Source organism: Stereum hirsutum (assembly GCF_000264905.1).
Source record: "Stereum hirsutum FP-91666 SS1 unplaced genomic scaffold STEHIscaffold_8, whole genome shotgun sequence".
Lineage (NCBI taxonomy): Eukaryota > Fungi > Basidiomycota > Agaricomycetes > Russulales > Stereaceae > Stereum > Stereum hirsutum.
The window spans coordinates 744142-767657 of record NW_006763138.1 but is presented as its reverse complement, the minus strand read 5'-3'; the positions used below and the strand labels follow the sequence as shown (position 1 = coordinate 767657).

Sequence of the window (23516 nt, the reverse complement as noted above, 5' to 3'; positions counted from 1 at the left end):
TGACGGCTGCGATCCAGCGTGGGAAGAAGTGTGGCGGTAGGGGTCGCAAGTTCGATTCGCAGTGCGCAATGTAAGTATCGCAACTTCGTTATCGATATTTCTGTTGCAATTCCCTGAGATCATAAATGGTGTATAACGATATTTAAATATTTCAGTCAGGATACATAATTTTTACAGAGCACAAAGCACGGGCACTCACCCGTGCAAAATTCAGGAAAAAGAAATGCCACGGGCCACCTGTGCCACAGAGACCGCTCAATTCCTACCCTTCGGGCCTCTGCCCATCGTACACACTCTGTATGATTGCGTATTATATTTGGAGTATGCATGGATCATTTTTCACTATCTCCTCCGTTAGGAAAGTGAACCAGAAACGTCGATAGTAAATCCTTGATACATCGCGCGCTGTGCGAATCGAACTCGCGACCCCTACCATCACACTTCTTCCCACGCTTGACCGCAGCCGTCAACAAAAAAGGCGACCTCCCAAAAAAACCAGCAAACCAGTCCCTGTCATACCAACTGAATCAAAAAGCGGCGACAGAGGCAGCAGAACGTATCCCAGATACGCATCGCCCTCCAAAGGCTCTAGACACCTTTTGGCGTGGTCATCGGGGGGCGAACCCGCGGCCTACACGCATTGACAAAGGTGGACGTGCATATCAGACTGCTGTGCTAATACCACGTAGCCAGATGGCTGACCACCCGGGGGTGACTTTTAGTAGGCTCCGGGGTATATAAGCAGTATTTGTGGGCACGGAATTCTGTTGTATGCGGTGCAGAATGTACTCAGATGTGAACAGAGTCGCAGTACGGATACCCTCAGTTGTTTACAGATGGTCTGGAGGTGGTTGATAGCTCCGTGTGCAAAAAAAGTGGGGAGGGCCTGTGCCACAGAGACTCGTGTCATTTGTTCTATCCAGTATCCTGGAAAAGTGTGATGGTAGGGGTCGCGAGTTCGATTCGCACCATGCGCAATATTTTGGATGTTCACCATTCCTCGGGTGGTCCGCGCGAAACAAGTAGACCAACCGACCAACCATTGAGCAAACCAATGTAATCCCAATGCAAACAAATCCAATAATATACACTACTCAAATCACTGAGCTTTCTTTTCTTCTTTCTTTAACCTTGTACCTTCTCCTTCTCCTTCTCTCCCGCATCCCTGTCCTGAGTATCTACAACCCCAGCCCCACCCTCATCCCCTTCATCCCCTCCCTCACCCTCTCCCTCATCCCCACCCATCCCCATCCTCCCAATAACGAACTCACTCGCCACTCTCGCCCCAATCGCCCTCCTCGCATCTTCATCGCCCATCCCCGCCACACCCTCCCTGACACTCTGTAACGTGCTCAAAATATCTGCGAGATCGAGGCTTGTACCTATTCCGAAATCGGGAGCGCGGGGGGTTTTGGACGACGACGAAGATGATGTGGGAGGGAAGGTGGAGGAGGAGGAGGGAGGGAAGGTGGATGAGGAGGGTTCGGCGCTGAATGTGTCTGTGGTCCAGGGGTTGAAGGCGGAGGTATCGCCGTGCATGTCGGAGGTGGGGTCGAAGTCGGATACTAAGGACGAGGATCGATTGTGGGGTTCTTGCTCGGGGTCGTGATCATGTTCGTGGTCGTCGGAAAGAGCTTGATAGCCGTGCTCGTGCCCATGTCCATGTCCGAGGAAATCGTCGTCCGTTCCGAAATCGGAGAAGGAACTTGAGCCTTGGGAGGTAGACCGGAAGGACGTCCCCGTAGGAGTCGGGATTTGAAGGTGTGTTCCTTCTGAGGTGTGTAGATGGGGTTGGAGTTGAAGATGGGTTTGGGGTTGGGGTTCAGATGGTGAAGGCGCAGAGACGAAGGTGGTGAAATCGTCTTCGAAGCCGTCGACGGCGGGTGTTGAACGTGTCGGAGGAACTTCAGTTGAGGGAGTCGTTCCACCGCCGCCAGTACCCTTACCACTTCCTCTTCCGAGAAGGTCTGTACGCGTCCATGGGTCGACGTCCTCGTCGTCTTCGAATTTGAGGCTGAATCTCGCGTCGGGCCTGACCTCTCCACCTTCGGACTCCTCCGTCTCCTGCTCTTCTTCTCGTTCATGAAGATCTTCATTATCGATTAGCCACCTCTCAAGCTCCGCCATCTCCTTCTTCATCCGCATATCCCGCGTCGGTAACCCCTCCAACCCCTCTCCTCCACGACCAAGGATCTCAGCCGACATGAGCGAAGCGAGACCTTCCTCCTCCGAAGGTAACACGTCAAACAACATCGGCATCTGACTCTTTCGTTTCGCGGCACGACCATCGTTACGCGTCATAGAGGGCCACATGATCGTGCTGAGTGCATCCAGGACGCGAGGGAGACCTTGGACGCCGCCGTCCGTGTCCGCGTCTGCATCTAGGTCATGGACATCTGAGATAGAGGAGGGTGGTTGGTGTTGGGTGTGTGGGGAGTCCTCTGTGCGATCGCCGTCGATGTATTCGAAGCCGTGTTCGGCGAGGAAGGAGTCGGGACCGTGCTCGGGATCGGAGGGATGTGAGGGTTTGGGACCGAGGCCTATGGCGAGGGAGACTTCGGGGTCGTGTTGGGAGAGGAGGTTGGAGAGGAAGAGGACCTGTTCCGAGTATGGCTGTGGGATTCAAAAAAGAGGAGCGTCAGGCGAGAAGATCCATGATGTGAGCAGGGGAAAGTTACGGACGGTTCCGCGCTCCCAAACGTAGATGACGGCAGGAATATTCTGCGGAGCATCTGGGGCTAGGGCGGCGTAGCTGACGAGCTTGAAATGGACGTCTGCGGTGTAGTATTTGTTGGAGATCGTCCATGGGATGAGGGGGTGTGCGCCATTCGGATTGGAGTCTACAGCTGGCAGGTCCGAGGTATCATCTGCGAGGGCTCTGATACCTGGAATGTAATGTTATAAGTCAGATACGAATGCGAATAATGCAATAGACATACGCTGCACGACATGTCTTGCCTGGTCGAGAGAGGAATGGACGACGAGGATGCGGCTGCTCGAGTCTGAGTCGGAGTCCATTAGCGCTCGGTGGGCAACTTACGGAGAGGTTCGAGTGCCTGATGAGGACGGCGGGCGTACGTAAGCGACTGAAGGACTTAGCAGAAACGTCCATGTCATTGTCCACAAATCCTTCATTCCTTCAGAAACGTCTGTTATGTTGTGCTTGTGTTCTCAAGAAACTACTGTGCGATTCGCATGCTTGCAAGGCTAGTTTAGCTGGGTTATACTGTTCAAATCGGACGACTGCCTGCATTGGGAAGCGAATGCCTCCATCCTTCTAGTTGTTGCTTGAGTTTGTTTGACTGTCCCTGGGTAAGTAAGGACAGAAGCTGGACGCTCGGCCGGAAGCTTTGAATTTTCTGTCTCGATGGTCTGTTCAGTGAATGTGTGTTGAATCGGTGAAGCATGAAGGCGGCGCCGATGGTCACATCCAGGCATTCACCCGCTCGACGCTGATCTCTTTCTGTTCGGAATCGTGGCGTCCTGCAACACCGGGATCCATCTCTGCTTCTCCATGCCCTCCCGCCCCACTACTTATACCAGCCCCCTCGCCGCCCCGCCAGACCTCCTCACCCTTCTTGCCCGCCACTACGCCCGCCCTCCCATCTACCTCCCTCTTGCGCTCCCCTCCCTCACTTCCTCGCCATGTCAGACACGGGCAACTTCGCCTTGATCGCGTATGTGTCTCGCCCTTCTTGGTCTACTTCATATTCTCACCATCGTCTGCTTTGATAGCCACGGGCCCATCTTCATCGGCACCATGATCAACGTCGTTCTCTGGGGCATCTCCATCACACAAACTTACATCTACTTCTCCAGCTTCAAGAAGTACGCTCCCGTTTTCTTGCTTTCCGTGCCCGCCCGCCGCCCATGTCTCTGACTCTCCTTACAAAGGGACCCGCTGTGGATGAAGCTCGTTGTATGTCTTCGTTATGCCGCCCGCCGCCCCCGCCCCCGGTCTCACCTTCCCTTTTAGGTCGTCCTCATCACCCTAGCAGACGCGATGAACAGTATATTCGATATGCAGTACATATACCATTCGCTCGTCGACCACTACAGTGCGTTCTTTGTCTCTGCGTTTCCGGCCTATGTTGATCTTAACCTTATTGGCAGATGATCCTGCTGCTATCCAAAAGGCTAACTGGGGTAAGAACTCTCCGAGATGATCGACTGATCAATATTAATTGATTTTGTTGTCTTTTTTATTATCGTAGTATTTGCCACCGGTATGCGTTTCTCACATTCCGTTCAATCGCATCACTGATCACACTCCTTATTCGCAGATCCCGCCATGACCGTTCGTTGTACTCCTATCGTCTCATAAATTGTCCACTGACATGCGAAACTATCAGTCTATCATCGGGACCATTACCCAGCTCTTCTTCGCCTGGAGAGTTCACGTCCTTACCAAGAACAGGATCGCAGTCGCACTTCTCTTCGTCGGCTCCATCATCTCTTGTCGTGAGTTGTCCTCGCATATCTATCGTCGCATCCGTATTGATTAATCCGTCATAGTGGGCGGTATCGCGACGTCGATAGCTATTGGCATCGTTCCGAAGTGGCTCGAGTTCCAGAAGGTCCGTACGCTTGTGGATGGTCGCCGCATATTGATGGTGATCGTGCTCTTCAGTTCGAAATCCCTGTCATCGTTTGGTTGACTGTCTCGGCACTCGTGGACACGACCATCGCGGTCATCCTCGTCTGGCACCTGGTTCGTCCTTGAGCTGTTCAGTCTTTCTTCATTCGATATCTGATGGTTGTGAAATCGTCGTTAGAGGAACAACAAGCGAGGATTCAAGAAGTCTGATGATCTCCTCGACAAGCTCATTCGTGGTAAGCGCACTTTCATCCTCTTGCGACGACTCCAAGACCTGACGCGTAGTTTCCAGTTACCGTCCAGACCGGCTTGATCACTTCCGTGTAAGTAGCGTTCTCCCCACACAGAAGCTCTCGCCGCTTATTCACATTTAACTCTAGCTGGGCCATCATAGACCTTGGAGTTTACCTCGGAATCGTAAGTCTACTATCGACTGGAATCGTATCTATGATGTGCACATTGCTGACGCTGCCATAGGCCTCGGGAGTTCATCTCATTTTCAACTTCCCGCTCTCGAAGCTGTACAGCAACTCCCTCCTTTCGAGCTTGAACTCTCGTGCGGGTTGGAAATTCGCCGGCGCTGACGATGAGGAGAGCTCTACCGGTGGCCGTAGGGTGAGTATGCGCTCTCGCTAACCTTGTCCACTCGTTCTCGTTCTTTGATACTCATCTCGTTGTTTCTGCACAGCCTGAAGTGGTCACGTTCGGCAGTACCCACCCCCTCGCTCGTCCGGAGGTACATAACTTCGCTCTCTTCATAATCCTCTCTATATGAATGATCGTTTCTTCCTTGATAGGTCTACATCAACGTTCAATCGGAGTCGCATGAGTTGCGCACGCCAACAGAGTCGAAGTTCAACACAAAGGAGATGTCGGAATCTTCCTCTGGGGAGCTCAGCCCGACGGCGTGCCGCTGAGCGCTGAGCGAGCAGGTTTCTAGTTTTCCATTGACTTTTTCCTCGTTCATTTGAATTCACTGTATAACTCCCATCGTGATACCTCCCACCCTGTTACCTCCCCTGTATACTTTTTCGTCTCTAGATTGTTAGAACGGACTGGACGATGACGACAGGAACCTGACCCCCTTCGTGCATCGTTAGTTGTATATCGTTGTTGTCATGTCGTCATTAGCTGTCTGATTATCGCTCACGGACTTTTGACTCGGCCATTGGCCTCCCCAGCTGTCTTTCTATACTTATAGCACAAGTACCACTTACTCGCATCCGACGTGGCCGAGCCTGAAGATTTTCCAGTTACCAGATCTGCACGGCATACGGCCTTGGTAACCACTGAAGCTCCCGATTCAGAAGGCGATTGTCTGAAAAGTGAGCAGCAGCCGGTTTTAGGCTCAAGCTTTGAAACTGCAAGGTGAGGGTTCTGAATTCTGAGCCTTTTCTGAACGGAAGGTGGCACGCGCGACATCCCGAGCCCCTATTATCTGAGATTCGGAGTGGCAAAGCGGGGACTCCGCGGCCGCACTTTCTTCGAAGTTACGACCGCCGTCTTGGCCTTGGGTTCCAATGGGTCTCTCTCGTGTTCAGATCGCCGCGCATTATAATTCATGGTTAGCGTTCATCTAACCGCAATCTGCTTTGGACGGTTCGACCGTGCTTTCCGAGTTCTTCGTTTCCGATTTATTTCTTCCGACCGCGACGTCTCGTGGTTGCTTTGCGCAAGGCGCGGGCAGGGTCGCGGTTCGCGTTCAGCACAAGTAGCTGTACTGTTGGATCCGCCGGACCTCGAGAAGGATTCACGGGATCTGTGGTTTTGCCATTCTGGGCGGGCTTTGACCCATTCGGACACCGCGACCGTCGTTCGCGTAAGTACCCAGCAGATTTCGATGTGCTATTTGCCAAGGGTCCGAGTTTGTTCTACTGTGATGATGATGATGATGATATCAATGGGATTGTCATTGGTTGGTTCGATACAGTGGAGTCTGTGGCTTGCTTGAGGTACTTGAAGCTTGGGTCGGAAGCTCGGCGGGTTTTTCTTTAACTTGAGGGTTTCGTGTTCGTTGTGTTTTTGTTTGTGCCCTCGTCCTCGTCCTCGTACCCCGTACTTTTCAGCTCTTCGGATTCGGTTCGTTCGCTTAGGCTTTCGGCGACAAAAAATGTGTTCAACACTCGTGCCTCCGTCGTCGGACTTGGGCCGGGATGAGGTTGGAGGAGAGTTCGAGGTTCGTGGATCTGAGGTATGTCTTGTCCTTTGACTTGTTCAGGCGATCGATGCCTTTCTTTTCTATTTTCTACTACTGGTACTGACATTGGTCGGGTTTGATCTGTTGCAGTCTGAGTATGCTGGAAAAGATTCAGGTTTCGTGTCCGACGGACTGCTGTGCGACTCGGATGGATTGCCTGAGGTCCCAGCGAGCGTGTCGACGGCACAGTCCGAGTTAACTTGCGAGTACGCGATATCGCCGTGGAATATCGGTCTAAATGCTGTGGCGAACAAACTCTGGTATAGTTCGGTGAGTAATGCGGCCGGGGACCAAGATAAACAACTCTTCGTAGGCTGATGACCTTCCTTTCTCTTTTACCTGCACGGTATGCACGTCACAGTCCCAGGGGCCTCTCGACGTCAACTGGGGGGAGGACTCTGGAAGTCCTCCGATCGCGAGCGAGGGTTCCGGAATGACGGATAGCACCATGGTCGACTCGGACGTCCAGGTCAGTCTTTATTTCAACGTGCTCGCGGGGTATGAATGAGATCTCCCAGCGTGTCACAATGTCGGCTACTACTTACTGCACGCTCGCGCTGACTCCATTTCGTCTGTAGGTATCCTCAGGCTGTGTCTGCCCATCTGAACTGATGGGCTGCGATCCGGACGTCGGTCTCAAGTTGCCAGCTTTGGACGGACTCGAGCACGGGTTTTCGCAGCTCACCTCGAACACTTCGGATGGGGAAGGGTACGATATCAATTTCGACCCCGACGACGATGACGACAACTTCAACCTCGCCGAATCGCCCACTACCTCCAGCTCTCAGGCTTCCCGTGGTCCGACTCGACGCGGCCGTGGAAACTCGAAGGGGATCCGGAAGGGCAGTCGCGCAGGGAAGAGACGTATCGTGGTCAATACGCCCTGTAAGATCGCTTGTCACTTCTGTCGTCGACGCAAGATTTCCTGTAGGCAGACCACGTTTCCATTCCCGAAAGATTGCGAGTAAGTCCTGATCCCCACCTAATCCTGGTAGTGTCCCTTTGCTTTTGAGGTTTAGGCGTCGTGAACATTGGTTTGATTATTGTTGTCCTTGGTACTGACTCGAATAACGACTTTCATTCTTTCGCCCATGTATTATAGCCAGTGTGTGAGTCGTAAACAGGAGTGTACGCGGGATAAGTTTAGCCATCGAGGAGTCGGGCCGAAGTTGCGTGCGCGAAGGGCGGGCCAGGATAAGGATGGGAATTGATGGTGAGGGTGTATCTGGCTTGGCTTCAAGTTCTTGGTGAACGAGGACGAAAAAGATTGACGAGGAGAAGTCCCTGTGTATCTCCGACGTACTGTAAGACTCGGCGCAGAGCGCTCGAGTGGTTGTTCCATGTTTCGCCGTGTATGTAGTGCCGTGTACATACTTCCTTACCATCCCGAACCACAACTATTCATCTTGGCTAACATCATGGCACACGCACATCCGTTCGACATTTATACTATGGATTTTAAATTCGAGGAGGTACTTCTGGATTCCAGTGGATTATCATACAAAACCAAACATGTTTGCCGTCGTTGTGACGAATCAAGCGAGCAACTGTTGTAACGAAAGAAAGGGAAAGCAAGGAAGGAGAGAAGGAAAGATGATGAGCTTGAAAGACAACGTGCGGTGGATAGGACTGGTGGGGGTAATCAAATGGGGGTCCAGTGAGATTAAGATTATGTGGCAAGTGGGACGTGCGGTGCGGGCGAGCGACACATTATGTATAGCCAAAAAAAGCGAAAGGAAGGAAGAGGTTTGTGTGATGCGAACGCAAGATTCCGAGATAGAACTTGATAGGAAAATCGACTCAGAACTGGGACAGAAGACTGGCGGATTTGAGCAGAGTAGAGACGAAGCCAGACAGACTGTATCACGCCCGGGTGCTTCTCCATGCGCTCTGCATCGCGATACGACGAGCCTACAAAACCGTGTTTTGAGTATGTGATCCGCGAAAGAAAGATGAAAAAAGGGACCAAGAACGCACCTGTTCCAACGTGATCGACCCCTCCGCCAACATCACCTTCTGCCTCCCATCATCATCCACCTCCCCGTCCTCCTCATCATCATCGTCATCATCATCCAACATCCCCCTCCCGGTCGTATTCCTAATACTCCCAAACGCGGCCTTGTTCCCCGCGAGCGAGAACGGCGTGGAGGCGACGGCGGTCCCGAACACAGAGGCCGTCTTCGGTGCGCCGAAGGCCGCGAAGTCGGTCACGACCTTGCGTGGGGGGGACTGTGGCGGGGAGATGGGATGTTTGACGGACGAGGTGGACGCGGAGGATTTGCTGTCGGAGGAACGGTAGGAGTACGTGCTCCTGGATTGGCTCATGCGGACGGAAAGGTATTTGTCCGTGAACCTCGTGCCGGGGACCTGTATTCACCACCACCACCGCCACAGAACCACAAGTAAGCTCAAGACGAGGAGAGGAGAAAGGAGAAACGGAAATCCAAACGCACCCTTCGAAGATGACCTCTCGCCTCCGCCAGACTCGCCGACTGCGCGAACACCTGTACGTTATGCTTCGCCTCCTCCGACTCCTTATAGATACTCTCGATCACGACCTTCTTCGTGCTCTCGTTCCGGAGCAGGAGCTTCTCGTGCAGCTCGCGCGCGACGTCGTCCACGCTCTCGTTGTTGCCCAATATCCGCTGCGCGACGGCCTGGCCGACTTCGCGCACGAGCCGCTCCATGTCGAGGTTCTCGAGCACGAGGCCGACGATCGCGTGTGCGAGTAGGTCGGCGGTCGTTAGTGGGAGCATGATGCCGGATGTGATTTGGGTCAGGGCGGTGAAGAAGTCGGTTGCGAACTGTTTGGATGCGAAGAGTGAGCTCGGTGTGTGGCCAGTGAGGGAGGATCAGAGGGACGTACCGAGTAGTTGCTGAGTGCAGGTTCGCAGGCGACGAAGAACTGGATGGATATTGATGATCAAGAAATGGTCGGAATGTATACATATAGAGTAGAGAGACTGACAAGCGTAATCCCCTGTGCAGCCATTTCTCGTGCCAGTTGTAAAGGATCGTACCCATCCGGCGAGCCATCGTCGAACCCTTCAGTAACACCATCCATTCAGCACTCCCTCACGCCACACTCACATTAAACAATCAGACAACTCACCATCGCCATACTCCCCAATCCCATGCGGCGGCGCATCCGCAATAAGCACAATCATCTTACTCGCCTCAGGCCTCCACTCCATCCCCAACGCCTCCATCAGTCCCGCCGTGACCGCCTCCGGTCCATCCCCTCCGCCGCTCGCATAAAGGCTGGAGAGGTCGCGATGCACTTTACTGATATCGGACGAGAAGCCAAAGTTCTTGGTGACGTAGGAGTGGTCCTGTGGCGGGTGGTCGCGGTAGGCGACGAGGCCGACCCGGAGGTCCTCGCGCGATTGGAGCTTGCCAGATTCGAAGATGTTCTCGCAGATGAGCTCGATGTTTTTCGTCGCGGAGGAGATGTAGGAGCCTTGGGAGCCTGTGCAGTCTTGGACGAAGACGAGATCTCTGGGAGGGATGGATGGGGGGTGGAATAGGGGGTTTGATTTTTGGTGGGTGGAGATATAGATGGATGGATCGACGGATGGATGGTGGTGGTGCATGGAATGGAACGACACATCGAGGGTCAAGGGTTAGAACACGAGACACGACGTCGAAGAAGAGCGAAAGATGACAGAGTGGAAGGAACGTACAGCATCTTTCGTTCGCCATCGACAACACGACCAATCACAGGCTGCCTCTGCTGCTCCTCGAACGCCTCCTGGAACACCTGGTGCGCGGACGGCCCAGAGTCAAAGTCCATGTCTGAGTCCATGATATGATCTTGTCTTGTTCTGTTACGGATGTGATGTATGTATGGGGATGCGTCGGTGTCAAGAAAGAAAGGGGGCGTTCGTTGATCGTCTTCTCGTAGGATTCAGAAAGCGCCTGAAGCAGCAATAGTATGCACCGGTCTCGTTCGAAGTCAAGAGGTCAAAAGGAAAAGGAAGAGTCTGTTGGTCGGTTCGTTGACGCGCGATGACGAAGCGTGTTCGTTCGTTCGTGTCAGAGATTCCGAGCTGAGTCTCAGTAAGCAATATGGTTGTTTGTCGATTGTCTCGGAAGCTCCGAGCGACCGACTGCGGTTTGGGTTTGGGTTTGGGCTCAAAAGTGCTTGGAGGCTATCGATGCGATGGTGGTGGACGAGGGTGGACGTTCAGAAGCAACAAAAAAAAAAGTCGTTCGTTCACTCCCTCGATGGACACCAGGAAGAGTCAGCGGCCTCGTTGTCCGCCCATGCGCCCACAGGCAGGCGATCACAATCACCTCCTTTTGTGCGACCCGCTTTGTCGTGTGGCCCCTTTGCCTACATACATGTAATGGTCCCGTTCTTGATCGCCGTCCCGTCCTTACTACTGTGTCCTAATTACCCATCGAAGCAAACATATCCTTCTCTTTCAATAATGTGGTAGTAATGTACGGAAAAGATAGGTGGTATGACGACTGATGCCGCCACCAAAAACAAAACGAATCCCGTCGTGCCACACGAAACACGAACAAACGTGCGAGTGGCCATCAACATATCACGGTCAGGTGCACGCGCAGCCAACCCCCAACCTCCGCGCGTCCACACGCATCCAATACATCCCCATCCCCATCCCCATCCGCGCAAAACCCAACCCAACCCAAAACCCTACCGCTACCCCGTCCCCGTCCCCCACCACCCGCCGCTACCGTCCCCTCCCCCCCACACCCACACCCCCACCCGTCCCACCCAACAACCAACCCCCCACCCCCAACCCCCCCACGCAGCCAACGGTCCCCCCGGCCTAAGTAACGTCCGATAGGCGAGCACGAGTCCCGCGCTGAGACCGCCGATGAGGGCGGAGAGGGTGATGTAGGTTCGGAGACGGGCGGCGGAGGAGAGGGCGCGGTCGGCGCCGCCGGGGATTGAGGAGTTTCTGTTTGGGTGGGTGGGGGTGGGTGAGTTGGTTGGTTGGTTGGTGAGTGGGGGAGTTGGTGAGTGAGGGAGTTGGTGAGTTGGTTGGTGAGTGGGTGGGTGAGGGGAGTGGGGGGAGGAAGGAAGGAAGGAAGGAGGGAAGGAAGGAGGTGTTAATTGGCTAGTTGCGATGGGTGAAGAGAGAAGGGAGAAAGAAAACGCACGGATGCATAGCGACACTACAAATCGCATGAAACACGTCCGCCATCTGTCCCGTCTTCACGCTCACTGCCACGGGAACCTGGAGGCCCAGTCGTCGACAATACACGTCCGGTTGGACTTCGTGTCTCTGTTTTCGATGCGTCAGTTCTGGGTTCTGGGTTCTGTGCAAGTAGGTAGATTGGGTGTATGTATGTAGGAGAAGGGAAGGGAAGGGAAGGGAGGAGAGAGTACGTACCTGTTGCGCGAGGTCGAGGTCCGATTTCGTCGCCACGAAAAGTGTCGGGATATGATCCAAACTATACTGTTGCTACATATCCCAATCCCAATCCAAACCCGTCAGCATGCGTGCCCCCTCTCAAAGATAAAAGCGCAACAGGGAAACAACACACCCTCAAATTACTAATATACGAAAACGAATTCGTATCGGCCGAATCATGCACATACACCATCACATCCACCATCTCCCCCCTCCTTCCTCCTCCCATCCCTTTCCCTCCACCCATACCTCCACCCATACCCCCACCTCCGCGGCCGGTCATCGACTCCCGTAACACCTCCGCCTCGTACTGGCTCCCGAACTCTTGGAGGACGAGGTATTTCTCCTCGCCTTCTATGTCTACGGAGTTCACGACGGACATCATCTTCTTCGTCGGTTCGTATGCGCCTTTCTCCTTTCCGTACGAGGTCGACGTGTGGGAAGAAGAAGAAGAATCGAGGAACGGTTTCCCCGCAAACGCCCTCAAAAGCGACGTCTTCCCCGACCCCGCCGCGCCACACACATAACACAAAAACACATTGCGCGTCGATTTACCTTTCCTACGGTCTTGAGCGCGCGGACGGGTGATATGTAATGCGGAGGTGCGGGGTTCGGTGGGGTAGCCTAGGTAGGCGAGGTATGCTAGCGTCGTTTTTGGCTCGAGGAGGGTCGTCATGCTTTTGAGGATTCGCCGTGAGTCGTGATCATGATGAGGAGATTTAGGGTGAGAGAACGTGAGATGTTGGGTGAGGACAACGGATGGGTGAAGGGAAACGAAAGAGAAAGGGAACGTACCTCCACTGCGCTAACCACCCCTGCAGCGTCACCGCCCCACTATCGTCCGCAACCGTACTATCCGGGAATTTATACTTCGTCGTCCAAGGGTTCCCAGGCGAGGTACTGAAGAGCTCGTCGAGCTCTGAAGGGTTCAGTGCGCCGTCTTGGTCTTTGTCGAAGGTCTCGAAGAGTTCGGTGAAGAAATGATAGCCGAGGGGGGAGAGCTCGACGGAACAGTCTGGGGGGACGTCGAATCTGTTGTCAAGCACACCCACACCAGTTCAATCAACGTCGATTCCCCGCAGGAAGGAGAGGGAGAGGGAGAAGGAGAAGGAGAGAAAACGCACTTCGGACACAAAAACGCCTCCATCAACCTCAAATCCTCCGCATACCCAAACTTCCTCAAAACCGTCCACGTCGTCTCCAGTCTGCCCCTCTGAATAAACATAGTATGCAAATACAGAAAGCCGGACTCAGTGAGGCCGTTATCGCGGATCCCGGAGGGCGAGTGCGCGAGGACCGTTTCTTTGATGCCTGAGAGTTCTTGGGATTGGAGGGGCGAGTCGAAACATTTGCGTTGGAATTCGTTGAGCTCGGAGGCGTCGAGGATGCCGTCTTTGTTTGTGTCGCAGAGTTTGAAGATTCGTTTGAGGGCTTCTCTGCACATCGGTTTCAGGACCTAGCTTTCCGTTCCGCGCATTAGAGCCTACAACAGTACATATACAATGCGAAAAAGAGGGGTGGACGAAGAGGAGCGAGTAACAACTCAAGCAGAAAGGAGGAAGGGACGTACGTGATCTCGAGAGTCGTAGAGCGGGGCGGTGGGGTGCAGGACTGCCTTTTGGGCGAAATAGAAGACTTCGGAGACGTTGAGGGGGAGGAGGGCGGAGCATTCTACGCATGTCTCTACTTCCTATGCCGTGCCACTTGAGATTCCACATCCCACGACCCTATACTTATACGAAGAGACGGGGACGAACCTTGAACTCGTTCATGATAGGGATGATCTCAGCCTCGAGAGCCTCATTGGTGACCTCACCCCCTCTGAGGTCGATCTTGTTGCCGACGAGGATGACGGGGACGTTGACGCCGAGTTGGCGGAAGTAGGGAAGCCAGTAGGTGGGGATGCGGTCGAAGGAGTTTGGGTTGTCGATGGAGTAGACGACGCAGATGACGTGGGCTTTGCGGCATTCTGTTTCGAGGTGTTGTTTATCCTGAGGGCCGGCTTTTGTGCGCACTGTGCTCAGAACAGAAAACAGTGGGAGACAAGGCGGAGGGACGTACATCCTGAGTCGACGATGTAGGTCGTTACGTTCTCTGGGGTGACTTCTGGGGGGATGGTAACCTCTGGGACGATATGTTGTACCTATAGGCAGAGAATGAGCGGGTAGGGGTGTGTTGTAGAAGAAGGGAGACATGCATGGGGCACGAAGGATTCCTTGATGAGGGAGGTGACGATGGTGCTCTTCCCGACGCCCTCTGATAGCAAGTTAACTCACACGGATCGGATATAAGACAAAAGAAACGCACCGTCGCCGACGAGAAGAATTCTGACGTCTCTCCGCATGCGGAGAACGGAATGGGCAGAGAAGGATGGGAGTGAGAGGAAGGACGAAGAGACGCGTCGGACGCGTGTGTTGGCCGGCTTGAAACAGTGCCACACATTTCATCTCGGCTTTTTATTTACACCACCAATATTTGTACGATATATTCTCTTGTATTTACCACGATGGGCCTGCTCGAGCTGCCGCACGACCTGCTCGTCCTCGTCGTCCGCCACCTCGACGTCCCCCAGCTCGCCGCCCTCTCCCAGACGTGCTCCTCCCTCCACGCCCTCGTAAGCCTCCCGCTCTCCTTGCATCTCCAGCTGCGACTGACCCCTTCGCCCAGGTCGACGACTACGGCTGGCCCCACCTCGCCCGCCACACCTCCCGCCCCTCCCACTCCCTCTCCAAAGCCCTCTCCTCCTGGCCCCCTTACGAACAGCTCAAATACTCCGTCCTCACAGACCATGCCTGGCGCAAGAACAAGTTCGCCGCCCGCCCGCTCTCCCGCCCCTGGCACGGAAAACTGCAGCCCCTGCTCGCCATTAATCCATCTAGACTCTTCGTCGCAGCAGGCCACATCATCTACGCCTACCTCTTCGTGCCGTCCCCTGTCGCAGGCGTCGCACCCCACGTCAAGTTCGAGTGCTCTTATTCCCTTAGCGCGGGCCCACCACACGACCCCCGGAGGGATATCACCGCTATCGCTGTTGCTCCGGATGGAGGGCTCGATAGGACGCTGTTTGTCGGGTTCGAGCATGGTGCGCTGCAACGTATATTCTTGCCTGCCGTGAACAAGATCGGGAGTCGGGAAGTCTACATCGATAGTGAGTATAAGACGCCGTACGACTATCACGAAGGCGAGCTCGTCGAATCACTTTCACTTTCGGGCGACCTCCTTCTCTCCCTTTCCTCCTCCGGCACCGCCGGCCTCCTCTCCCTCTCCTCTCCTCCCTCAACCACGAACCCAGACCTAATCGACCTCGGCTCCCGCGGCTGGTCGTCCTACCTCTCCCCCACAACCGGCAACGCAAAGCCCTCCTACGCAGCCTTCGGTCTCTCCTCCACCAACCCCCTAATCATCCACCCCGTCCTCTCTTCAACCATCTCCGTCTCCCCCTCCGCTATCCTCTCCTCTTCGTCTAAAGAGAGAGACGCGACGGGAGAACGGAGACCGTCGGCGGTGTATGCGATCTGTGGGACGCCGCCTGCGTTTCCGTGGGGCGCGTCGGATAGGATTGTTGTTAGTGGGTGGTATGATGGGTTTGTGCATGTGCATGATTTGAGGTCGGATAGGCGGGGGTCTTCTTCTTCTCATTCTTCTTCTCATTCTTCTTCTTCTCACTCTCACTCTCACTCTCATTCTTCCTCATCTGAGGCGGGGAGTGAAGTAAACCCAGCACCGTTATTACCGAGCTTATCACTCTCGGACCCGTGGTCCTTCGAACCCATCTACGCACTCGCGACCGGCGGAGGCTCTTCCTCCCAAATCGCAGCAGGCTCCGCGAGACACTCCGTCATCGCCTTCTGGGACGTCCGATCTTTCAGAACCTCATCTCCCTCCACATCCACATCCTACACCACTCCCTCTCCTTCCACTTCTACCCCCGGCTTCACCACCTCAACCTCAACCTCTTACGGCCTCGGAGGTGCAGTCGGATCCTCGCACGACAGACACATCCCACCCTCCTCAGGCTGGTCCGTCCACGCCCCCTCAAACGATCCCTCCCCAGTCTACTCCCTCATCCTCGAATCTTCAAGAGTCTTCGGAGCGACGCAGAGTAGACCGTTCGTTTTTGATTTTGGACCGGGGGTGGGGAGGGGGACGTATCCTGCGCTTGAGTTGGAAGTGGATGGGGGGTTGGGTGGGGTGGGTGGGGCGGGAGGGGGAGGAGTAGGTGGTGGTGCGGGGGAAGGGGAGGCAGTTTTTTGTGGGGGAGGTCTGGGGGAGGTGGGGGGAGGAGAGGGAACACGAATGGGCAGGGGAATGGGAATGAGAGGATGACGAGCGAGGTGGGGTATTATGTGACGAAGTATAGTCATAGGACGGCGCATGTTTATTGAACGTTGAACGGTTGGCGGGTTGGTCTTTTGGAGGTGGAGGTAGGTTTGGATTGTGGTGGTGGTGATGGTGGTGGTTAGTAGTTAATATTATTTCATTGCTCGGAGCGGTGTTTACTTGCTGCTATGATAGATAGATAGATAGGCCTAGGATCCGTTGTCGACTGTTCCGTTTCTTTCTTTCTTTGTTGTATGTATGTACCGCACAGTGCTCTTATATTATATACTTACCTTCAACCTTCACCCCGCATCCGGACAAGCTCTTTACTATAACTCGAACTCGAACTGGAGGTCTGGGTCTGACTCTCAAGTACATACAGCGGCACACACCCTCGAGCAGGATCAGAATCAAATGAAACCAAAAAAAAAAATCAAGCGTACGATTGTACAACAAACTTCCGCATTTCCACAGTCACAGAAAATTCCACAGGACAGACAGGTGATTCGAATGAGAAATGAGAGAAACGAGATAAATGTGTGGGTAGATGGTCGATGTGCGGATAGGTAGATGGGTGATGGTAGATGGACGATGGACGATGGGTGATGGACGATAAATGGGCGGGTATGGGGGGATGGGGAGGATAGAGAAAATGCAACTAAGTAGCTAAGTGTAAGCGGGTGATGTACTTGTACTTGTACTTATGAGATAGGAGATGTATATATACGTGTCTGCGTGGACGCCTGATGGGCTTAGTTTGTCTGGATTGGATGTCTGATGTGATGATAGCATGAAATAGAGAAAAAAGGAAAGAGGAAAGGAAGAGAGAAAAGAGAAACTGACGACGGGGGACCCGAGAACCGGATGAGATAAACGAGACGAGACGAGACGAGATAGAAAAATGATAAGAGGCAGACGCGAAAAGATAGACACGGTGAAAAGGAAAAGAACAGAAAGGAAAGAAAGAGATACTTAAGGATAGTAATAGATGAACAAACGAAGGGATATAGGATAAATATGTCCAAATAAAATTCCAAAGATGATTTGTCCCAGGTGAAAAAGTGTGGCGGTCGAAGATGAAAGAAAAACAAAAACAAAACCATAGGTCACACACCGAACGCGAAAGCAAAAGAGGTGTAAGAAGGTCGAAAGGTGGAATGTCGAAGGGTTGAATATCGAAAGGTCGAATTGGGATAGCTGGTCACACAGCAAACGAAACACACACAACACCAAAAGCACAGCAATAACGAGAGGAATAAACACGGAGGGCGCTAGCAAAAGGCCAGAGTAGGATGGAGAGGGAAGTAACAATCGCAGGCCGGTCTTGGTATCTGAATCATGCAGCAGACGTGGTGGGATGCGAACCCGAGCGATCACGGACGGTCCAGTTGAAGAGCTTCGTCACGTCGCCCGTCTGTGGCGGCGGCGTATCGGCTGGCATTTTGGGCTCGACGAGCAAGCTGCAGGTTAGGATCCCGTCAGTCAGTGAAATTGTTTATGATCAGGATAATGAGGTGAGGATCACTCACCTGCGACGGTAAAGGTCCTGCAGATCGCCATGATGCTTCGCGTTCTCGAACGCTTGGTTTAAGTACGCCTGTACCTCGCCGATCTCCTTCAGGTTATACGGAACCTGGAAGCGTTGCATATCTGATACACAGCACACAACACACACATCCGATTCAAAAATGAGCACCGACAAAAACAGCCTGAAAGCACAAGATAAACGTACCCTGCACGATCCTCGCCATCTTATGATACTTATTAAAATTCAACAACTTCTTATCCGCAGCCAGAGGCGACGCCCGATGCGAAGGGTTTCCCTCGCGGCAGAACGTGACGTCGGTGAGGTAGAGACCGAGGAAAGGAACGGCGGGAGGGGCGGTGTTGCGGAGTCGGGTGCGATACTCGCGGTAATTCCGTGCGTGGTCTGCGAGTTTCCGGATCGAATCTAGTTGGAGCTTTTGTTTTTGGGGGACGCCCTGTGGGGAGGTATGAAGCGTGTTAGTGGTGGTTGTGAAAAGGGAGAGAAGGAGGGAGAGAGAGAGAGAACGTACGGCCCAGGTTTGATGCAGCCGGGAGATCGTGGAAGAGTCCAAGGCGGCGAGGATTGACCTCGAAGTGCTGAAGTTATTCAACATCGTGCATCGCTATACCAGCCAACATCAGCCCTCCCATACACGGATCCACAACAAAGAGAAATATAAGAAAAAGACATACATCCGCCACCTTGATGAAGAACTTCACCAACGCCGTCCTCTTCTTCGCATCCGCCTCATTCAAAATACTCTCCGCGACCCAGCCCGTAATGACCGTACTCAGACTCGACACCGCCCTCACATTCACCGGCGGCCTCGCACCGACTTTATCCTGTCCGCTCCCGCTCTCCAACACCTCCTCGGGCGAGATCACACAATAGAGATTACACTCCATGATCGTCATCTGCCTCGCGAGCTCGAGGCTGTCGAAATCGGTGATATAGATCGAACCGAAGGATTTGTTCCGGAGCTGGGAGAGCAGTGTCTTCGTCATGACCGGCCGTGGGATTTCAGATGGCGAGTGTCCGAGCGCGGAGGTGGGCGTGGGTGGGTTAAGAGCCATCCCTGCGTCGCGGATGCGGTCCATTCGGGGGCTTGGGGTCGATAGAGAGTTGGGGTCATAAAGGGCTGAGGAGGAAGACGATGCTTCGGCGTGTTCCATCCTGAGCGTGATCGTTTCGTGGATTCTCTGGGAAGGTCCGGGGAACATCGCCGCCAGTGCATCCCTGTTGAAGTCTCTCAGAACGGGCAAGACAGAATCGTCGCTCGCAGGCCTCCAATACGACTCCAGCCACATCCTGATGAAATTCGATACGCGCAAGCGTACGGGGATGCCCTTCTGCTGCTGCCACAGATACACGCTCTCGCCCATAAGATTCGACGGCGGGAGGAGATTGTACCGATTGATGATCGCCTCCGTGAGTTCGAGCGGGGTAGCGAACAGTCTGAACGTGAGGAAGAAGACGGACGAAAAGGCGGGATCGACGATGGACGCGTGTGGCGTCATCTTCTCCACGAGCGCGGCGAGCGTGGCCCCAACGAGGACGCCCTCGTTATTGTACGCGACGTCTTCGAGCGAATAATCGTGCGCGATCATCCAGTTCGCATTCGCGTTCGCGCCTACGTGGTTCTCCAGGTCCGCCTCTAGACTGGGACGCGCGGTCGTGACTGAACCCGCTGAGGATTGGTGGGACTGGGACGGTGCTGAATCTGGATACGCTTGCGCTTGTGCTTGTGAAGGTGTCGGTGGGGGCTCCCTGAGCTCGGGCATCGCCATCGCCATTGTCGCGTTCGGGATCGTAGGCAAGTCCCCATTCAGGATCTTCGCCTCCAGCGAATTTTGTCGCTCGTGAGTCGCCTCGTCCCAGCCCGTAGCTTCTTCCTCCTGTGTCCGTGGCAGCGAGGTCGACATCCCGCGTGCATTGTGTGGCCTGAGGTCCGTCGGAGAAGGGGGGGTGAACACCGACCTCGTCGTCGGTGAGATCGGTGAGGAAGGGTACTGAGGATCTGCTGCCGATGACTGCGTGACCGTCCTCGACGAGAACCGACGTGCGGTCTCTATCGACATCCGCACCGGCAATCCATGGCCAGGATGAATCGTCAGATCGCGGTCCTCCACCTCTGCTCTCTCCCTCTCCCTTTCTCTGTCCCGCATGCCCACCTTCATCCTCTCCTGCTCTCTCTCCTCATCGTCCGCCGCATCCCCAGACGGCGACGCGAGACTCATCGCGCTCGCCGACTTCTGCAACACCGGTCTCGGACTCTGACTCTGCACCAGATTCGAATTCGTGTTCCGATTCGGATTCGGGGGAAACCTTGCAGACACCCTCGCCATCGCCTTTCCATTCAACGGCGAATAATCTCCCTCATACCGTTGTTGCTGATACTGATACTGCTGTCCCTGCTGAACGACCACCTTCGGCAACTCGATAATGAACGGTCCCTCGCCCACCGTCCTATTCAAACACATCTTCACCGCCGCCGAGCAGTCCGCGCCTGCTTTCAGAGCATTCGTCGCCGAGCGGATCAGGGCCGCCTTTTCCTGCTCCTCGCTCATCTGCACCGCTGACCCGGAACCCGAAGAAGAAGAGACAGAGGAAGTGAGCATTCGGACGGATTCAGCGAGCCCGCTCGTAACACTATAAAGCCCCTCCTTCGCCGCCCTCAACTTCCCCATCTTCTGTGGTGCGATCCCAGGATGTCTTAGGACCGCCTCGACGATGGTCAACAACTTACACACCATCTCGACGATCTCGCGCACGAGCTCGTACATATGTCCCGTGCTGCTCGCGTGCGAGCTCCGGGAGTGCGAGTGCGCGTGGCCGATGAAGGCGGCGATGGTGGAGAGGTATTGGTCGTGCGTGTGTCGGAGGGCTTCGGTGAGCTGTTCGTAGCTCGAAGGGCCGGAGGGGAAGGGAGGTACGGAGGGTGGGTTGGAGGTGGAGTCGGCGGAGGAGAAGGATGAGGATGAGGAGATGGAGGAGACGGAGAACGTGTGCTTGTGTCCGTTGATTTGGATCTCGCTCACTCCGACACGACTTACCACAGGCATGGGCATGTCCTTGAGTTGTTGGATCTTGCTCACCGGGAGGGCGGGGACGGGTTCGGTGTCGGAGTCCATCATGGATTTACGCTGTGTGCGCAGATCGCCCACGCTCTTCGCTTTCAGCTTCTTCGACCCTGGCGACCCGGGCGTCCCTGGCCTGTCTCGAGCCCTCATCCTCGTCCGCTGCGACGCCCCGTTCTGACTCGGCCGCCACGAAGCAGGCCGGGTAGTCTCCTCCTCTTCGTTCGCAGACACAGGCGTCGTAGCCGTAGACTGATGTCTCCTCGTCTTCGCCACCTTCGTCTTCGTATGAGTCTTCGACGCCGTCGTCGAGTCACTCATCGTTCCCGAACTAGGCTGAAACGCTGCCCTCCCTCCTCCTTCCGCCTCCTCCTCCTCAGCTTCCTCATCCGGAGATCTCTCGGGAAGCTCCAATCCACATTGTACCGCAATCGCCAAGAACCTCCTCACGCGCGAAAACACCTGTCCCCCCAACCTAACCATCTTCTCCACCTCCGCGTCTCTCTCGTCCTCGTCGTCCACATCCTCCGCCGACGCTTTCTTCGCCTGCGTGACGATAGCAGCGAGCTCGGATAGCACCCGACGTCGTTCCTGCGCGAGGGAGGGGTGTCGTTTGAGCAAGGGCGCGTCCCGGGAGAGACATTCGGCCGCGGCGAGGACGGAGCGGACGCAGGAGATGATACAGGCGATTGAGGGCTGAAAGTGCGCTATTCGGTTCGAGCGCACGGCGTTTTGGAGGAGGGAGAGCGCGTGGAGGAGGGGGACCATGAGCGGGGGACAGTAGTCGTTCCGGGAGAAGGTGGCTTGTGATTGTGATTGTTGGCGGGAAGCGGAGAGGGTGCTCATGTATGAGGAGACTGAGGTCGTCGATTTCGTCTTGGTGTGCCCTTGACCTGGAAGGGGCGGTTGCTGTGACGATAGATATAGGTTCAGGGGAAGGGACGGAAGGGAAGGGGGTTCAGAGGGTGGAATGGAATATTGGGACTTACGACGGGCATCACGTCCTGTGCGATGAGCCCCAGATCTCCGTTCACGTAATTGGAAGGGAACCATCCTCTCTTCCCTTCAAGTTCGCCATCCCACCAGCCGCTGGGATCGCGATTGAGGACGTGGATGACCTGACCGGCGCGGAAGGCGAGACAGGTCGCGTTCTTGTGCTGCGGCTCGAAATCGTGCATGGCGAGGACGTACTCCGGTTTTGTGTCCTCGGAGAGTTTAGAGGAGGAGGAAGCCGATTCGTTGACGGCGGTAGTATCCGAGGTAGCCGTCGTACCTGGAGTAACGAGGTTGAGGGACGAGGTCGAGGAATTGTGGGCTGAAGAGGGCGTGGGGGAGATGAGGGATATGTTGGAGTCGTTGTTTGAAGGAGCGGAGAGATAGTGCGGTTGCCGTGCGTTGGACGAGAGGTAGGGTCCTGATGATTCCTCGCGGGGGGATTTGGAGGACGAAGGACCTGACGCGCGAACGAGCGAAGTGTCGATCCGGAGCTCGGGAGGCTCGGACATGTTTAGTAGGAGATCGCGGGATGGTTAGTGAGGAGTGGGATGGGGTGAGTGGTGGTCTGAGGGCAGAGAAGGAGGGAGTGAGATGACGAAGGTATACGGATCATAAGGTGTTTTTGAATGGTGATAAAAGAAGCGCACCTAGAGAGGAGACGGAGAAATTACCAATCCGAAGACTGCGTACAAAACAGAAGAGCGATGGCAGTACAGAGCAAGGGTGAGGAACAAGGAATTGTCGGCAGGGGTTGCGGCGACAGCGGTAGTGGTGATATGTCGGTAGGGTAGGGTAAAGTGGGTGGATGAAAAGCGAGCAGGGTCGTGTATAGGGCGTCGTCGAGTGGTAGTATACGGGATAGGACAAGATACGGGCGTCAAGCTATAGTGGTACAGACGCAGGGAAGAGTGAGGGCGACTGGAAGGAGGAAAAGAAAACGTCGCCAATGGGTTCTCGCACGAAAGAAGCCTGGCCGACGTCGCACAGTTATGTTCAACTCGAACTATCCTCTCACGTGGCGCCTATCGCCCTCCGCCAACCTGGCGCAACCTCTCGATGACAATTGGAACCCTCAGCGCTTTGAATGATGGCCCTCTCCTTCTCACGCTTATCTTCCTCTATACTTATCCTCCACCTCAACCAGCTTGCGCAACCTTCCAAGCAACCCCTCCCCGCGACAACCGTTTCCTTCCTCCCGCTCTGCGCCCATCCCGCCGGGGGCAGAAGTCTCTTCCTCAGCTCGGAGCACACGGTATCCCCGAATGAACGTGGAATATATATCTTGTGAACATTCGTCTGTCGTATACCGTTTATTATTTCCTCCTTTCTTCGGAACCAGTCAGAGTTATGGACGTCAGCGGACGCCATGCCTCGTTCCGACTTACCCTTCGTCCCGCCGCTGTCCCTTCGGCCA

General features: G+C 54.7%; 7 protein-coding genes across 7 annotated transcripts; 3 read left to right on the top strand and 4 right to left on the bottom strand.

The window, feature by feature from the left end:
* Positions 1–884: 884 nt before the first annotated feature.
* Positions 885–3018, bottom strand: STEHIDRAFT_139781 (uncharacterized protein; the record flags this gene model as incomplete). The annotated part of the gene is made up of 3 exons (XM_007304801.1): positions 885–2613; positions 2683–2885; positions 2940–3018. The coding sequence occupies 3 exons, from the start codon at positions 3016–3018 to the stop codon at positions 1126–1128; spliced, it is 1770 nt and encodes a 589-aa protein (XP_007304863.1). The 3' UTR covers positions 885–1125.
* A 627-nt stretch (positions 3019–3645) lies between these two features.
* STEHIDRAFT_168988 (uncharacterized protein) lies at positions 3646–5813 on the top strand (the record flags this gene model as incomplete). Its single annotated transcript, XM_007304800.1, has 16 exons — positions 3646–3677; positions 3736–3828; positions 3895–3919; positions 3977–4058; positions 4114–4146; positions 4215–4226; positions 4284–4297; positions 4353–4461; positions 4516–4577; positions 4631–4711; positions 4776–4833; positions 4890–4920; positions 4978–5014; positions 5075–5212; positions 5286–5333; positions 5395–5813. 16 exons carry the CDS (start codon positions 3646–3648, stop codon positions 5512–5514), a joined length of 975 nt encoding a protein of 324 aa, XP_007304862.1. The 3' UTR covers positions 5515–5813.
* Positions 5814–6707: 894 nt separating this feature from the next.
* Positions 6708–7762, top strand: STEHIDRAFT_157486 (uncharacterized protein; the record flags this gene model as incomplete). Its single annotated transcript, XM_007304799.1, has 4 exons — positions 6708–6788; positions 6885–7064; positions 7156–7263; positions 7373–7762. 4 exons carry the CDS (start codon positions 6708–6710, stop codon positions 7760–7762), a joined length of 759 nt encoding a protein of 252 aa, XP_007304861.1.
* A 507-nt stretch (positions 7763–8269) lies between these two features.
* On the bottom strand, positions 8270–11040 carry STEHIDRAFT_80102 (elongation factor-2 kinase). The gene is made up of 7 exons (XM_007304615.1): positions 10478–11040; positions 9907–10292; positions 9763–9839; positions 9661–9699; positions 9248–9598; positions 8772–9161; positions 8270–8705 (listed from the first exon to the last, which is right to left on the bottom strand). The coding sequence occupies exons 1-7, from the start codon at positions 10597–10599 to the stop codon at positions 8658–8660; spliced, it is 1413 nt and encodes a 470-aa protein (XP_007304677.1). The 5' UTR covers positions 10600–11040; the 3' UTR covers positions 8270–8657.
* Positions 11041–11213: 173 nt separating this feature from the next.
* Positions 11214–14551, bottom strand: STEHIDRAFT_80097 (mitochondrial Rho 1). Its single transcript, XM_007304614.1, has 11 exons — positions 14489–14551; positions 14379–14437; positions 14243–14324; positions 13939–14183; positions 13752–13871; positions 13306–13637; positions 12977–13213; positions 12315–12858; positions 12161–12232; positions 11928–12052; positions 11214–11725 (listed from the first exon to the last, which is right to left on the bottom strand). The coding sequence occupies exons 1-11, from the start codon at positions 14523–14525 to the stop codon at positions 11464–11466; spliced, it is 2115 nt and encodes a 704-aa protein (XP_007304676.1). The 5' UTR covers positions 14526–14551; the 3' UTR covers positions 11214–11463.
* A 136-nt stretch (positions 14552–14687) lies between these two features.
* Positions 14688–16712, top strand: STEHIDRAFT_168985 (uncharacterized protein; the record flags this gene model as incomplete). Its single annotated transcript, XM_007304798.1, has 2 exons — positions 14688–14795; positions 14849–16712. The coding sequence occupies 2 exons, from the start codon at positions 14688–14690 to the stop codon at positions 16505–16507; spliced, it is 1767 nt and encodes a 588-aa protein (XP_007304860.1). The 3' UTR covers positions 16508–16712.
* A 408-nt stretch (positions 16713–17120) lies between these two features.
* STEHIDRAFT_139777 (ras GEF) lies at positions 17121–23006 on the bottom strand. The gene is made up of 7 exons (XM_007304797.1): positions 22750–23006; positions 22096–22667; positions 18722–22015; positions 18559–18651; positions 18234–18483; positions 18031–18151; positions 17121–17961 (listed from the first exon to the last, which is right to left on the bottom strand). The coding sequence occupies exons 2-7, from the start codon at positions 22609–22611 to the stop codon at positions 17838–17840; spliced, it is 4398 nt and encodes a 1465-aa protein (XP_007304859.1). The 5' UTR covers positions 22612–22667; positions 22750–23006; the 3' UTR covers positions 17121–17837.
* Between the last annotated feature and the right edge of the window lie 510 nt (positions 23007–23516).

Bases quoted from the DNA above. Each gene is read 5' to 3' on its own strand.
- STEHIDRAFT_80097 (XM_007304614.1), bottom strand. From the start codon at position 14,525: ATGCGGAGAGACGTCAGAATTCTTCTCGTCGGCGACG. The intron at 13,638-13,751 runs GTACGTCCCTTC...ACGGAAAGCTAG, and splicing joins TCTACGACTCTCGAGATCAC to GTCCTGAAACCGATGTGCAG. The intron at 13,214-13,305 runs GTGCGTTTTCTC...GCTTGACAACAG, and splicing joins GAGGCGTTTTTGTGTCCGAA to ATTCGACGTCCCCCCAGACT.
- STEHIDRAFT_139777 (XM_007304797.1), bottom strand. From the start codon at position 22,611: ATGTCCGAGCCTCCCGAGCTCCGGATCGACACTTCGCTCGTTCGCGCG. The intron at 18,484-18,558 runs GTACGTTCTCTC...ACCTCCCCACAG, and splicing joins GGCTGCATCAAACCTGGGCC to GGCGTCCCCCAAAAACAAAA. The intron at 17,962-18,030 runs GTGAGTGATCCT...CCTAACCTGCAG, and splicing joins CAGGACCTTTACCGTCGCAG to CTTGCTCGTCGAGCCCAAAA.
- STEHIDRAFT_80102 (XM_007304615.1), bottom strand. From the start codon at position 10,599: ATGGACTCAGACATGGACTTTGACTCTGGGCCGTCCGCGCACCAGGTG. The intron at 9,840-9,906 runs GTGAGTTGTCTG...GTGTTACTGAAG, and splicing joins GATTGGGGAGTATGGCGATG to GGTTCGACGATGGCTCGCCG. The intron at 9,599-9,660 runs GTACGTCCCTCT...GCATCCAAACAG, and splicing joins CTGCACTCAGCAACTACTCG to TTCGCAACCGACTTCTTCAC.